This window comes from Drosophila albomicans, chromosome 2R (genome assembly GCF_009650485.2).
Source record: "Drosophila albomicans strain 15112-1751.03 chromosome 2R, ASM965048v2, whole genome shotgun sequence".
Classification (NCBI taxonomy): Eukaryota; Metazoa; Arthropoda; class Insecta; order Diptera; family Drosophilidae; genus Drosophila; species Drosophila albomicans.
This window is the reverse complement of record NC_047631.2, coordinates 16,650,740-16,666,073: the sequence shown is the minus strand read 5'-3', so window position 1 is coordinate 16,666,073 and position 15,334 is coordinate 16,650,740. Positions and strand designations below refer to the sequence as shown.

The following is a 15,334-nucleotide window of genomic DNA, read 5'->3' as shown; positions in this document are numbered from 1 at the left end:
ACTCAAATAGAGTGACGTATTAAAAATTGAAATTTTATACATATATAAATCCTTATGTGCGCATATAGAAAGTACTATATATATACATATATATGAATTTATTAGAAGTCAGCAAAAATACATAATAAACCTAACATTACTCTCGAATTTTGACTAAGCGATTTTTATTTGGTTCTCAGTCATTACTACTCCTCTTAGTCAAAAATTATATTTAGTTTGGAGCATGCTTCACATTCTCGCAGTGAAACCGCCCTTTAGTGTAATCCAATCGTTTTTAGAAAACATATTCTCTGTGTTTTTTCAATCAGTATCAAAATTTATGCACCTCTTGAATATCTGGAATGACCATTGACCAGTCCGAATTAAAATCTTAAAAAGTAATTCGTATTCCTTCTTAAGGCATGAAATTTGCTTCCGACTTACGCTGCTGTTAGACTATTCCATGGGTATTTACATTTTATTGATTCACTCAATCAACAGATTCTTCGATCGTTCAACTACTTGATCACACACGTTCAAAAAAGACATCAGAATTATAGTCAAAACATGTTTATCAAGAAAACATACACAAAGTCTGCAAGTTGATTGATTTTCGATAAGACTTACTTGACTAAAACTTGATCTCCCCGATGTTCCAGTAGTTACTAAAATGCAACTGAAAAAATGCTTTCAGTAATATTGCCTGTATCTGTTGTTCTATTAATTTGTGGAGAACAAATTGTGCTCTCAGATTATTTATATGATATAATAAGAAGATATATTTTATTTTATTTAACATAATGTTTCTTTACACAATCAAACAAGTTGAAAATGTGACAATAGAATATTATTTTCCATACGAAAATACGTTGACGTAAATTATTCAACTACATATAGAATATTATCAAATGATTATTAGTATTTATATATAACATAACATCAATATTTAATAATAATTCATTTGTTGCGCTGTACATTATCAAACAGACACATAAAAGGTACATGATATTACACTTACATTAAAAATATTAGCTTTCTGTAAAATTGTTTTTCGGGTTAAATTCGATAGTTCGTGTTTAAATAGGAAACGGTAAATAAGAGTATCATTTGGATACAATTTAGGTTTTTACGCACATTCTATCGCATCAAGTATCCGACAATAATAAAATTGGATTTGCGAAATTTTTTTAGTTTTAATTTCGTCTCACAGCCGATAAAAACATCAGATTTGGCATAGGGTTAACAGTTAGTAAATGTAGATACATATTTCAATGGAACAAATTGATGGACACTAGGACGACACAAATGACAGACCAAATTAAAACCAATATTAACCATCCATTTGATTTGAACGGACTCTGAAAATGGTTAACGATACCACTACCCAAAAGCTCAGTACACGTTCGCCTTGAGAAATATAGCAAACAAACTGGTATTATGTATTGAATTCCAGTTCCAGCATAGCTGCCCGTAAATGCCACAAGTGTAGAGAGACTGTCGGTTAAATATGCCACACAAAATGATGGTAAAATCGTCATAAGTGGAAACAAAGCACGAATGCACAAATTATACGATTCATATCGTGACATATCGAGAAATAGAATTTGTAGATTATTTTTGAGCGTCACTGCGATAACTGGAAAGCTTGTTGATAACGTAAACACCGGGAATAAGGATAGAAAGTAGTCAATGACAACATATAAACCAGACAAGAAATCTTTCGAGTTTTCTTGATCGGGCAGAAAATTGAGTGTGTAGAGATCTTCAACGTGCTCAAATGCAAAAATGCCTGTCATAGCTAAAACAATATAGAACATACAAATGACAATGTAATCATATGAGAGAATTTTTGATACCTTTGACTTATTTCTAAGTGGTGCCAGTAAACTAGGCAACGAATGGTGGCACATAAACGAATAGACACAAGCGCCAAATAAGGGAGGAGATCCATAGAAATTGACGCCAACAGGATGTCCCTTGGCACCATCAGTGATGAGCAACTTTGTGGCAATGCAGATCATGAATGTAAACGCTATAAATAAAAGATGTGACTCATATAAGATTAGCCTTGCAAACATATGGTAGTACCTACCCAGCCAACGGAAGATCGCAGTCAACATTTGCAAATATTTCGTTTTCTGAATGCCACACAAAATGATTGGACCGAAAATCACATTAAACGCAATTAATATTATCCGATACATGTGTATCCGAGATATACTATGATCCTTCCAGCATGTGTGGTTTCCCTTACTTTGGAAATTACCAGGCTGGTACATAGTTTTCGATTCTACAATCGAGATATCTGAACTATTTGAGCGATCGTGTTCGCTGAAAGGAAAACAATTGAAAAATAAGTTCATACATGGTTTTGTTCTTATCTTATCTTCTGTGCACCATTGATTTTCTTGCTATTTTAAAAATAGTATTCTTACCATATAATATCGCGCAAGCTTCTAGATACCGCTGCTGAATAAATGCTCAAGTCTCCAAAGAGATAAACAATAAAGCACAAATAAAATAGGACGCGTCCAAAGTCGTTGAAAAATAATGAAGCCATTTCACCCAATTCAAATTTGTGCGTTAGTTGGTAATAATGACTCTCCTCGGCACCAGATCCAATCAGTGGAGTGGACTCCAGATCTCTTTCATCATCGCTGTTTCCAATCGAGTTTCGAGTGCGCCGCCGAACCTGTAGATTCTGCCAATTTTTTATTGCATTGGCTCCAGCCATCGCTTCAATAATAAATGTGACTGTCATGTAACTCATAATTGCCAGCAATAATATTACGACCAAGCCGAGAAACCATCCTGCCTTCGCAAATACTCCAGGAAGTGTTAATGCTCCCGTTCCAACAATAAGATTGAATATAAAAATAAAGCCAACCTGCAAAACAAAGAATGGATTATCAGAAGGCCTGCTTATACATATGTATGTATGTATTTGTAGATACATATGCATATGCACTAGATACATCATATCTACATATACATATGTTTTCTGTTACGACTACATTAAAAATTAAATAATATGTTGACTGATAATAGTAGTATATAGCATGCACTTAACTAATTACCAGATTTGAATAGGAGGCCGAAGCCACAGGTACAACTCTTTCCCTTTCACTTGGCATTTCCTGACACCTTGTTATTCTATTGTTTACTTAAATGCACTGACACCATCGAAGCCTTAATGTATCGATTTTCGATTTCACGATACGTTTACTCAATAAGATATCGATTCAAAACATAGTGAGCGTATTGTTTACGTACGTTTTTAATATATTATATTTTGTACAATATATTATTTATGTCATACATGAAGAAATATTTAATTTTATATATTATATATTTTTTATTCATTATTTTAGTAAAGAGAAAAATCAGCATTCCATTTCCCATTCGTTCCGGACCAACAAAATCAGCTGATCGTAACCAAACACAAAATAGCAAAGCTAATCGATATTTTTAACGATATATGTACATAATGACTCAATGCTGCAGTTTAGCGCCATTTTATAATTTAAAAAATAAACCGAAAACTAATTTATTTTCAATCAATCAAATACTAATGAGATTTTACTTTTTAAAATTAAAAAATGAGAATCGTTTTTCAACTAAATTAAAAAAAAGTAACAGGAAGTTTTCCTCACATTTTCACTCCACTGTTTCCTATAATTGGATAACAAATAAGAATTGGAGTAGCCAATAGAAATAGTAGATAATTTATTTCAATCATATGTGCCCTATATCAATATTTAAACGTATGGAATTAGTATTATGTATGGTACACGCACTGCACGTTATTTAACCCTCAATTAGAAGGTCCAATGCCTGTCATCTCCTTCAATTCCTTGATCAAATGTTTGTTATACTCCTTGTAATTAATCGGAGTCATTGACTGAACCGACAACTTGTTTCGAGTCATGTCCCCGTACATTTCATTCTTGCAACGCAGCTTAAATATGAATGATGAGAAATTAATGTCGGCAAACATTTTCTCTGCAGTAGCAGGATCATTCTCCAATGCCTCGCCGACTTCTTGGGCGGTATGCTTTAGCAGCTGCTCGCCAGCCTCATTAAAACAGGTCACCCAGCGATTTGAGGTCCAATCGCCAATACTCATCTGTGAGATCGCAAATAGTTTAATAATTTTCTTCAATAAAGTTTATTTTAATACTCACATTAACCAACAAGCGGTATTTAAAGTTGGGATACGCTGCATTGCAACGCTCACAGCGATACTGTCCATTACCCTCATCCACGATCTTCTTGTTGCATTCCGCCTGTGGACAAGCCTTATAGAATGAATTCTCCTGCTTGACAATGTGTACAACAGCCTTGCATTGGAAGTAGTCTGGTTTGTCGCCCGAGCCAAGATTGCGCATGCGCGCCTCCTTAAGAGTCACCCAATCGGTGCTAAAGCTGCCGCCACCAGTTCGTGCTGAGACCAGATTACTGATATTATCTCCGCCGCCATTGTCAAACCAACCACGCAGTTTATGTGCCTCTGGCATATCTGGATTAATCTTCAGAATCGAACCGCCGCCAACACTGAGACTTTTGCCACCATTAAACTCATTAATGCGTGATCCCTTCACCAAAATAACTGGCTGAACATGGCCATCGAAGTTCACAGCTTCATCACCCCACAATGTCAGGCTGACAGCTGCATTGCTCATGTCCACCAGTGTCAGATCACGTTTCTTGAACTCCTTGTTAGTGGTGCGCGATGTGAACGACTGCAGCTCGCCCACATCCTTGCAAATGCCAATGGTATCCACGGCCGCCTTATTCTCCATGTCGGCAATCTGCGAGATGGGTATCAAATCGAACTTTATCTCGGGATACCGCCATCATCAGCATCATCGCACAACTGCACAACAGTTTCGCCCGTGAAGGTCATCTCGTAATCGTTCTTGAGCTGCGAATACTGCTTGTTGGCCGGCTTAAGTTGGCACTTGGAGAAGAAATAGACATTGTCCACCTCAATGAGATCATAAAACTTGTCACACTGTTCCTTAAAAGCTGTGGCACGTATTTCGCCCGATTCATCCATCAAGTCCATGCTGAAAAGCTTTCCTTCGCCTCGAGCATTGCTCCAGGTGCGAATGGCGGTCTTTGAGGTGACGCGCGCCTTAATAACCCATTTGTTTTGATACGGACTCAGACTGGCAATGGGATGTGTTAGGCCCGTATTGAGTGTACTATTCATTGAGCTCTCCATAGTATTGTTGTTGTTATGGTTCTTGTAGGATTGTTCCTTTTTGGTGGCGGGTGGAGCAGCAGGAGCTGCAGCAGGTTTTGGAGCAGCGTCCTGTTTTGCTGCATTTTCATAGGTGACCGGGTCGCCAATCTTTGATTTAACCTCGGCACCCGAATTCAAGACAGTCAGCTCTGTTACAATAAGCACACGCCTATGAATAGATATTAAAGGACCAAATCTGACTGCTATTTACATATGCAACTTACTTGCCAGAGCCTTCTTTGCCCACCATGGAAGTCATGTACTTATCAAGCCGCACAATTGTATTCTCATTGAGGAGTCCCTTTTGCTGCATCTCGTTCAGTTGACTGGCCAGCATGGCATAACTGTTGTAATACTTGCCATCCGACATTAGCAGACGATAACGTTCCTGATCTGAGTTCGTGTTGATTCTTTTAATGCCCAAAATTTGCAGTACTGGTTGCGGGACATCTTCGCCATGCATTATGCGCTATCATTGGGAGAAGCGAAACGCTTTTATTTTATGAAATGCTTAAATATTACCGATTTATGCTTACAGCAATGATCCCCGTTGTTAAGCTTGCAATGGGTGCCATTTTAGTCGTCTACTTGAATTGATGTAATGCCAAATGCTAAAATATATTTGCGAATTTCGTTTTGCGTTGCAATCTATGCACGAAGCGATGCCAGAAGTGGCGGGAAAGGTAATCGATGGCTGAATCGATCACAAATTGTCATCACAAAATCATCGAAGATGGCCGGCAGGGTGACCATTTATGATTTATTAATTTTAAAATTATTAAATATAGCCACTTCATATATAAGTATGTTGACACTTAAAAACTATGTACGTATATGTACATTGTATATTTACGTACTAATTAATAATTAAAAACAAATCATATAAAGAGCACGGATATCAGGGTTGCTATATTCCGACACCTAGTATAAAATAACTCTTTTTTATGTTGAAAAAAGCCGAATATATCTGAAACTTATATGTATTTAATTGTAAAATTACTTAATGAAAATTAATTTATATTTTTTTTATTGTAATTGACCATCGATGTGCACATTAAAAAATCGATATATAAGAGAAATGATGGAAAGCATCGATGCATCGATAGTATCATCGATGTTTCGCCACCTCTATTCTCGTTTCCTACGTTTCCCAGCTTCGTTCACAGTGAATTAAAAATCGTTTTTATTTGCTTTAAATGGTGATTTCACCTTACAATTTGTTGCAAAGTCTAAAAAGTTAGAGAAATACTTGGAAATTACTAAGTTAGTGCGGCTAACAAAAAAGTTGTGGAAAAGTTAAAAGAAATTTTCAGCTGCCCAATACGAAACCAAGGCACAAAGAGCAAACAAAAGAAACAATGAGCGAGCGAAACAGCGAGCAGCCAACAATGTGATAGCTAGTGTTGCTCTTCTATCCAAATAAAACAAAACAAAGGAGAAACAAAGGATAGAAACCCCGAAAACTCCACACACACACACACGTTCAAACACACGCACTCATTTACACGCAAATACATACAATAGGAAGAAGAGCAGATGATGAAGCAGGCAAAAAACTGGCTGATGAACGACCAATAGTTTTTTGGGGAAAATGTTCGCATCAGAAACAATTGCGATACAAATAAGTAAATGGCATATGGAAAAGTGTTAAGCTAAAGTGTTTGCAATCTGTAAGCAGCAAGTGAAAGGAGAAAATCCGTATAGTACGAATCGCGGTGTTCACACTTAATTTGAGACTGTGTGTGTGGGTCTGTCTGTGGCTCTCACTCTGCATGTGTGTGTGTGTAAGTCAACTTGTGTGTGTGTGAGTAGAATTGGAATTGTGGATTGGGGTTGGAAATTATAATTCAATACAGTGAAAAAGTGTTAAACGGCCATAAGACTTCTCTTAACCTCCGCCTCCCCCCACCATACACACACACTCTTCGAAATGCCCAGTGCATCATTCACATCATCACGCACCTATGTGCGACGCTCGAGACGAAAAGGAGCCAATCGCATTGCGATGCCGAATCGTCCCACGGGTAACATTATGGATCCCATGCTGCAACAGAGCGTGCATGCACAACAAAGCAGTGCAGCTGCCGCCTCCTCGACAAGCACGGCGCCACCCTCATCTGCTGGAGGAGGAGCAGGTGGCGTTGGTGGAGTTGCTAATCAAGGTAACAACACCGGTAATTCAGCCGAATACTTTGATAGCGGGCAGCCTACAAGCAGCAGCAACGCAGCAGCAGCTGCAGCGGGCACAAACAGCACTTCTGCCACAAACAGCACAACGGGAACAACAAGTGGAGGAGTCAATCATGCTTACAGCACTGTTCAAATCATGGACACAACCGAGGGCAACTCAGCTGCCGGTCCAAGCAGCAGTAGCAACAACATCACCACCTGCACTTCAATGTTTCCCAGCACATCTTCCACTCAAAATACTCTCAACTGCAGTAGCGGCAGCAGCAACATCAGCACTGCAACAGCAACTGCATCCTGCTGCCATCAGTCGCCTTACGACTTGAGGCGCAAGATCTCTGCCGCAGTCGCCGCCAGCAACAACAACAGTAATCATGAGCAATGGTGTGCTACGAGTGCGTCATCATCAACTGGAGCTGGTGCTGTTATGGTTGTTGGCCCAGCAAGTAGTTCACCCACTTTGATCAATCCCAGCACCTCGTCACCTGCCAGCTCAACGTCAACGTCCTCCTCGTCGTCTTCATCGTCATCTTCGTCCTCATCGTCGTCGTCCTCAACATCATCGGCATCATCGACATCCTCGGCAACATCTGCAACATCCTCGTCATCATCGCCCAGCGCCATTGTTCAAGCGCCCTCCACAAGCGCCACATTTCCCGTCAACAATGCGCCCACAACGGGCGCCACATTAGCCCAGCCACCCAATGTACACAGCTCTGTGCCGCAGCAACAGCATTGCGGCGCCTTGCCTGTTGGCGGCGCTGCTGCTGTCATCGAGGATAACAACTATATGCTGCCGGCTCGCAAACGTTCTCGTCGCCTCTACACGCAAAGCGGCGAAACGGATACAGCTGCAATGCCCAATGCGGAGGCGGGCAGTGCAGGAAGTGCGGCGAGTGGTGCGGGACCAACAGCGGCTCAGTATTTGCAGTACGAGCTAGCGGATGAGGTGCTACTGGCCATATTCTCGTATCTGCTAGAACAGGATTTGTGTCGGCTGGCGTTGGTGTGTAAACGTTTCAATACCATTGCCAATGACACGGAGTTGTGGAAACGTCTCTATCAGTCTGTATTCGAATACGATTTGCCACTGTTTAATCCCGAGCTTTGCAAATTTGTGTTTGAAAAACCCGAGGAATCGGAGTATGCCAATCCCTGGAAAGAGAGTTTTCACCAGCTCTACCGTGGCGTTCATGTGCGTCCTGGATATCAGGATAAACGGCATTCTGGACGTAGCATTGTGTTCTTCAATACCATACAGGCTGCACTCGATTATCCCGAGGAGCGTGCGGCTGCCGCGTTTGCTTCTGGGTCAAGTGCCGGTGCAGGAGCAGGAGCTGGCAATGTGAATGCGGGTCTCTCAAATACCAGCAGCAGTTCAGCGGCGGGTGGCGCAGGAGCAGCTGGCGGCGCGAGTGTCAATGCTTTGGCCAATATCTATGAGGAAAACGTACCACCCACTGAACATCCGGGTCCGCTTATCTTTCTTCATGCCGGCCACTACAAGGGCGAGTATCTATTCATTGATTCGGATGTCGCGCTTGTAGGTGCTGCTCCCGGCAATGTGGCGGAATCTGTGGTGCTGGAACGTGAGGCGGGCTCCACTGTCATGTTTGTCGAAGGCGCCAAGTATGCGTATGTTGGCTATTTGACGCTCAAATTTTCCCCGGAGGTCACTTCGACGGTGTCGCATCACAAGCACTATTGCCTGGACATTGGCGAGAACTGTTCACCCACCGTGGACAACTGCATCATACGCTCAACGTCTGTGGTGGGTGCTGCCGTTTGTGTGGGTGGCGTCAGTGCCAATCCTGTCATTCGCAATTGTGACATCAGTGACTGCGAGAACGTTGGACTCTATGTGACAGACTATGCCCAGGGCACCTATGAACACAACGAAATCAGTCGCAATGCTCTGGCCGGCATCTGGGTGAAGAACTTTGCCAGTCCCATAATGCGAGAGAATCACATTCACCATGGACGTGATGTGGGCATCTTTACCTTTGAGAATGGCATGGTGAGTCTAAAATTGTCTACTTCCTATTGGTATTGGTATTGATTATTTAAGTTAAGTTACTAATTTATTAATATATTTCCATTTATCCAATTTATTAGTTTTTAGTTTACTTTCAATTTCCATTTCAAATTATTTCATCATATTAGTAACGCATTAAATAAACAATTTATTTCCATTACTTGATATGTAATTCGATTATAACTTCTTAATTTAACTACAATTTGGGATTTTGATCTGTATCATTCAGAAAATAATTCCATCCAACTAGGTAAACATACTGATAGTTTACGGAATTAATAACATTATTTAATCAATCCCAAAATCTAATACAAAAAATTTTAATTACATCCATTTTATATGTTTCACTAAAGCGATTTAAATAGTAAGCGACTGAATTAGTACTTAACATTCACTAATTATTTGTAACACAACTGAATATAATAACAAGCCAACAATTAAATTGGTCATGGTCATAACCACACTGATTACTATTATTCGTTTCAGGGGTACTTCGAGAAGAACGATATTCACAACAATCGCATAGCTGGCTTCGAAGTGAAGGCTGGTGCCAATCCCACGGTGGTCAAGTGTGAGATACATCATGGTCAGACGGGGGGCATCTATGTGCATGAGAATGGTCTTGGGCAGTTCATCGAGAATCGAATACATTCGAATAATTTTGCAGGTAAGTCTTTGAACTTCAAACATCAATCAAAGGCAGAGTAACTTACATATATCATACACATATTTGTGCAGGTGTGTGGATAACATCGAATAGTAACCCAACTATACGCAAGAACGAGATCTATAATGGTCATCAGGGAGGCGTGTACATCTTTGGCGAGGGTCGCGGCCTCATTGAGCACAACAATATCTATGGCAACGCTTTGGCCGGTATACAGATACGCACAAATAGCGATCCGATAGTGCGTCACAATAAGATACATCATGGCCAACATGGAGGAATCTATGTGCATGAGAAGGGTCAAGGGCTGATCGAGGAGAACGAAGTGTACTCGAATACGCTGGCTGGCGTTTGGATAACCACGGGCAGTACGCCAGTGCTGCGACGCAATCGCATCCATTCTGGCAAGCAGGTTGGCGTCTATTTCTATGATAATGGACACGGCAAGCTCGAGGACAACGATATCTTCAATCACCTCTATTCGGGAGTGCAAATACGAACGGGCAGCAATCCGGTGATACGTGGCAACAAGATCTGGGGCGGACAAAACGGAGGTGTTCTGGTCTATAACGGCGGTTTGGGGTTGCTGGAGCAGAACGAGATCTTTGACAATGCCATGGCTGGTGTGTGGATTAAGACGGACTCGAATCCAACATTGAAACGCAACAAGATCTATGATGGTCGTGATGGTGGCATTTGTATATTCAATGGCGGCAAAGGCATACTCGAAGAGAACGATATATTCCGGAATACGCAGGCTGGCGTTTTGATCTCAACGCAATCGCATCCCATACTACGACGCAATCGGATTTACGATGGACAAGCAGCGGGCGTGGAGATCACTAACAATGCAACAGCAACCCTGGAGCATAATCAAATATTTAAAAATAAATTCGGCGGCTTGTGCCTGGCCAGTGGTGTGCAACCAATTACACGTGGCAATAACATCTTCAATAACGAGGATGAGGTCGAGAAGGCTGTGTCGAGTGGCCAGTGTCTATATAAGATTAGCAGCTACACATCATTTCCCATGCACGATTTTTATCGTTGCCAAACTTGCAATACAACGGATCGAAATGCCATATGCGTGAATTGCATAAAAAATTGTCATGCAGGACATGATGTTGAATTCATACGACACGATCGGTAAGTGAACTGAGTTTGTATAAATCAATGTAATTTACTAATTGTATTGGTTTGATTTTGCCATTAGCTTCTTTTGTGACTGCGGTGCGGGCACCCTGTCCAATCAATGCCAACTGCAGGGTGAACCCACGCAGGATACTGACACGCTGTATGACTCAGCAGCGCCCATGGAATCGCATACACTGATGGTCAACTAGGGCAGCAGCAAAAACAACAATAGCAGCAGCAACACTAATTGTATTTTATACATTTAATTAAGCCGAAATGCTCTCAAAAACAACCAGACTTAGATTTTAAGGTGCCCGCTATCTCCCACAAACAAACACACAAATCACACACACCACTCTTTATCTCTCACACACACACAAGTGTTGCTGTACATATCCACACACAAGACATACAATAATACACTTGAATGTATATACATATACTATATAATATTTAATCTGCGTTCAAAATTTAACTCAATGTGCAATTTAGTTTAAACCCATTATGCAACGTTTTCAATATCTACGGAATAGCTTCGCCCCTCTCCTTCCAAATGTACCACTCCCCTTCTCCCCCGCCCCAAAACTGTCACAACGAAAATACTATTTCACGTATGCATTTCTTTATATACATATATTTTGTAACACAATCATGAGAATAGTTGAAGACGCGACTGTATGAAAGTAGAAATGGATGAACGATGGACGATCTAAAACCCCAGTGAAGATAAAAATTTTGTAATGTAGTCTAGTAGAGTTTTTAAATTCACAACATAAACTAAAACGCAAAAAAAAAAAAAGAAAAAGAAACACAATTGTATTTTAAGCCGTAGACAAACAAAACAATTCGAAAAGCAATTTTAAGTATTAATAACAAATTACGAGTAGATAAACGACAGCAACCGCTTATTGCTTCAGCAGCTAACAAAAAAACCTACGCATATAAATGATATCTATATACAAGAAAATGATGAATTATACAAACAGTATATATATATAGTAAATATGAATTACATGGACAAGTTACAAAGAATCAAAAGCGTTTATAAACATAAAATAATGAGCAATATTTCATGTCTAAATGTCAAATTTATAGCGAAAAGCATACGAAAATATGTGTCATTTTAGAATTCTAAGGCAAATACGACTAATAACTTGTACTGTACTACTGTATCATCGGTTCTTAAAGAAATGGGCCCGATGTTCAGTATTCGAATTATGCAAAACCCCAGCAGAAAACGAGAAACAACAACAAAAAACAAACACTCATTATTTTCTAACTTTAATGCGTAATACTAAGTAGCGCTATCTAGAAAAGTGTATGTAGGATGCACAGCAACTAGTTTTATATATATATATATATACGATACGATGCATACGAGTCGCAAGTTTAATCAATATACTTGTGATGGTGTGTATTTGATTTTATTTCCTTTTTAAGCCAACTACAATTATAATACATGACAATTATTTTTGTTTTTTTTTATGTTGCCAATAATTGTATTTATGTTACATTTTACAATTTGCTTGTTTTATTTTTGCATAACACACAAAACAAAAAAGTAACTTTAATGAACACAACATTTACATATAATTAATAAGAAGAAACCCATATACATATACATAATATACAAATAACATATATTCTATACATACTTTACTTATCTAAATATAGGCAAACTCACACACATACACATAATACATACATATTTACTAACAATTGCGTTGATTGCGATGCAAAATGATAGCGTTGTGCATATGTATCTGTATCTGTATCTCGATGTAAGCAAAAGCAACGACAATTTTGAATTGTAAAACACACAAAACTCAAACACACACACACAATACAGACACACATCTATACTATGTAGAAATGAATTTTAATGTGTTACCTACGCATCGTCGTCGTCGCCGTCGTCGTTGTTGTAGTCGCCCTCGACTTGGACACACTGACAACAAACTAATTATACATATACCAGGTATAAGCTAAAATTATATTTGAAATTATTTCACAAAAAAAGAGAAAAAAAAAACAAAACAAATCAAGAGGTTTTTTGTTGTTCCCATAACAAGCAGAATTCATTCAACTCCTTGCGTCCTTAATCTTATCACATAGTGCCGCTATAACTTCGCTATGGTTTGTCGCCTTGGCATAATGGACGGGCTCCAGCCCTAAAACATCCTTAAGTTTCACATCATTATAGAAAAGCAATAGATATTCCACAACCGGCAAGTTCCCCAGTTGAGCTGCATAGTGCAAGGGTGTTCGACCAGAGCGATCGGCTAGCATTAGATTTGCTCCAGCTAAGCGATATGACTCCAGCCGTTCGATTTGTCCATTCTCGGCAAGCATTCGCAGTTGTTCTGCCAGCGCCAGCTGATCTTCCTGCTGCAGTTTGGCGCCGCTTTTTAACAGCAACTCGATTATTTTGTGATTGTCTGCATCAATGGCTTCGTGCAGTGGCGTTCGATTGAAGCGATCGGTCAAGTCGGCGGGACAGCCTGCACCCAAGAGGCATGCCACACAGTCCTGCTGACCCAGATAACAGGACAAATGTAACGCAGTGCGTCCTTCACAATTGGTTTCGCATAAATTAGCACCGTATGCTTTAAGGGATTTCAGCTTGGCTACATCACCACCTCGAACAGCAGCATCGACGAGTGCTGGAAAGAATGTGGAGCACATTTGATCGCTTTCCTTGCAACTGGAGAGATGCAGTGTACGCGCGACGCCCTCAATTAAATCCATATCATTGATCTTCGCAGTGAATTGAGTGCTTAATTCGCCACGCAAATTTAACTGCATCATCTGCTTCTTTTGCTCCAAGCTCCATTTGTCTTTGCCCAGCACATAGGCAAGTTTTGTGAGCGCCGCCTCTTGGGTCATATCACCGCCCGCCACGACACCCATTTGCATCCAGTTGGCTGTTTCGTAGATGGGCGTCACCTCGCCCCGTAGACATTGTGTTGTGTTTACCACCAAGAGCCCGCTTTCGATGGCCACACGTAGCACTTCGAAGAGATCCTTCTGCTCTGGCATATTACCGCAACCAAAGCTCTGGATGACAACACCTTTTATTGGTGCAGCGAGAAAAGCCCTCAGTACCGCCGGCGTAATGCCCGGATAAATTCTCAGAAGTGCAACGTTGGGCTCCAACTTATTTTCTACCATAAATTCACCCAGATTGCAGGGTCGATATATTTGATAGTTCTTGATCTCAACATTTATACCAACTTTGCCGAGCTTCGGATTATTTGGTGAATCGAATGCATGGAAACCCATGGAATTAATTTTTGTGGAGCGACAACCTCGCAGCACATTCTTGTCGAAATAGATCATCACCTCGGGAATATTATAGTTCCCAGCCAGCATCAACGAGCCAACAAAGTTATCGCGTCCATCGGTGCGCATTTCAAAAATGGGAATTGCAGCGCCCGTAATCACAACGGGTTTCCCCAAATTCTCCAGCATAAAGGCCAAAGCAGAGGCGGTATAGGCCATGGTATCGGTGCCGTGCAGGATCACAAAGCCATCATAGCGTTCATAGTATTCCTGTGAGTATCGACTTATGAAACTTGTTGTTATACAATTTGTAAACTTACGCCTATATTGTTTGCCATGCGTATCCAATCATTCATGGCCATGCAGCTGGAATCCAATAGTGGTTCATATACCTTTATATCATAGATAACTCGCAGCGCTGCTCCGTTTAGGATGGGTAGGACCAGAGGAGGCTCTTCATTGGCCTCATATTGCGACGTATACGTGATATCGTGGCAGTTGGGATCTTCGCGTATTCGCTTCGGTAGCTCATTGGGAATAGGAGTCAGAACTGAATTTATAAGACTTATTGAAAATGTAGAATCAGTGAAATCTAAAGACTTACCGCCTGCATCGTTGCGCATCATGCCTATGGAGCCGCCAGTGTAGAGGACCAGCACACGAGCCTCTTTAATTTGATTGCACTGACACTGCATCGTATCCATATTGAGCCCAACTGCCACTTTTTGCTAGCAATAATTTAGAATTTCGTTTTATCTGAACATAATTTAGAAACGACTGGAATATCAACAAATTTCGAAAT

At 40.4% G+C, this 15,334-nt stretch overlaps 4 protein-coding genes across 5 annotated transcripts; 1 reads left to right on the top strand and 3 right to left on the bottom strand.

Annotated features, from left to right (window-relative positions):
• Nucleotides 1–61: 61 nt before the first annotated feature.
• LOC117576628 (transmembrane protein 104 homolog) lies at nucleotides 62–3,163 on the bottom strand. Of its 2 annotated transcripts, none has more exons than XM_052008047.1 (6): nucleotides 3,057–3,163; nucleotides 2,415–2,866; nucleotides 2,072–2,310; nucleotides 607–2,011; nucleotides 424–500; nucleotides 62–336 (listed from the first exon to the last, which is right to left on the bottom strand). In XM_052008047.1, exons 1-4 carry the CDS (start codon nucleotides 3,111–3,113, stop codon nucleotides 1,248–1,250), a joined length of 1,512 nt encoding a protein of 503 aa, XP_051864007.1. In that variant the 5' UTR covers nucleotides 3,114–3,163; the 3' UTR covers nucleotides 62–336; nucleotides 424–500; nucleotides 607–1,247. The 2 variants fall into 2 exon arrangements, with proteins under 2 accessions (XP_051864007.1, XP_034117444.2); XM_034261553.2 differs by having other exon boundaries at nucleotides 424–497.
• A 518-nt stretch (nucleotides 3,164–3,681) lies between these two features.
• LOC117575253 (replication protein A 70 kDa DNA-binding subunit) lies at nucleotides 3,682–5,929 on the bottom strand. Its single transcript, XM_034259387.2, is given in 5 exon segments — nucleotides 3,682–4,105; nucleotides 4,164–4,831; nucleotides 4,834–5,396; nucleotides 5,452–5,696; nucleotides 5,764–5,929. Coding segments are annotated over 5 exon segments (1,827 nt in total). The 5' UTR covers nucleotides 5,803–5,929; the 3' UTR covers nucleotides 3,682–3,793.
• A 425-nt stretch (nucleotides 5,930–6,354) lies between these two features.
• Nucleotides 6,355–13,115, top strand: LOC117573926 (F-box only protein 11). Its single transcript, XM_034257443.2, has 4 exons — nucleotides 6,355–9,431; nucleotides 9,936–10,116; nucleotides 10,188–11,262; nucleotides 11,330–13,115. Exons 1-4 carry the CDS (start codon nucleotides 7,158–7,160, stop codon nucleotides 11,457–11,459), a joined length of 3,660 nt encoding a protein of 1,219 aa, XP_034113334.2. The 5' UTR covers nucleotides 6,355–7,157; the 3' UTR covers nucleotides 11,460–13,115.
• A 107-nt stretch (nucleotides 13,116–13,222) lies between these two features.
• Nucleotides 13,223–15,331, bottom strand: LOC117575268 (L-asparaginase 1). Its single transcript, XM_034259403.2, has 3 exons — nucleotides 15,137–15,331; nucleotides 14,853–15,082; nucleotides 13,223–14,802 (listed from the first exon to the last, which is right to left on the bottom strand). The coding sequence occupies exons 1-3, from the start codon at nucleotides 15,234–15,236 to the stop codon at nucleotides 13,333–13,335; spliced, it is 1,800 nt and encodes a 599-aa protein (XP_034115294.2). The 5' UTR covers nucleotides 15,237–15,331; the 3' UTR covers nucleotides 13,223–13,332.
• Nucleotides 15,332–15,334: the final 3 nt, after the last annotated feature.

Excerpts from the sequence above, each read along its gene's own strand:
- LOC117576628 (XM_052008047.1), bottom strand. The coding sequence starts at position 3,113 with ATGCCAAGTGAAAGGGAAAGAGTTGTACCTGTGGCTTCGGCCTCCTAT. Across the intron at positions 2,867-3,056 it reads CGGCCTCCTATTCAAATCTG|GTTGGCTTTATTTTTATATT; the intron begins GTAATTAGTTAA and ends TTTGTTTTGCAG. Across the intron at positions 2,311-2,414 it reads AGCTTGCGCGATATTATATG|CGAACACGATCGCTCAAATA; the intron begins GTAAGAATACTA and ends TTTTCCTTTCAG.
- LOC117573926 (XM_034257443.2), top strand. The coding sequence starts at position 7,158 with ATGCCCAGTGCATCATTCACATCATCACGCACCTATGTGCGACGCTCG. Across the intron at positions 9,432-9,935 it reads TTACCTTTGAGAATGGCATG|GGGTACTTCGAGAAGAACGA; the intron begins GTGAGTCTAAAA and ends TATTCGTTTCAG. Across the intron at positions 10,117-10,187 it reads ACATTCGAATAATTTTGCAG|GTGTGTGGATAACATCGAAT; the intron begins GTAAGTCTTTGA and ends ATATTTGTGCAG.
- LOC117575268 (XM_034259403.2), bottom strand. The coding sequence starts at position 15,236 with ATGGATACGATGCAGTGTCAGTGCAATCAAATTAAAGAGGCTCGTGTG. Across the intron at positions 15,083-15,136 it reads GATGCGCAACGATGCAGGCG|TTCTGACTCCTATTCCCAAT; the intron begins GTAAGTCTTTAG and ends TTATAAATTCAG. Across the intron at positions 14,803-14,852 it reads GCATGGCAAACAATATAGGC|GAATACTATGAACGCTATGA; the intron begins GTAAGTTTACAA and ends CGATACTCACAG.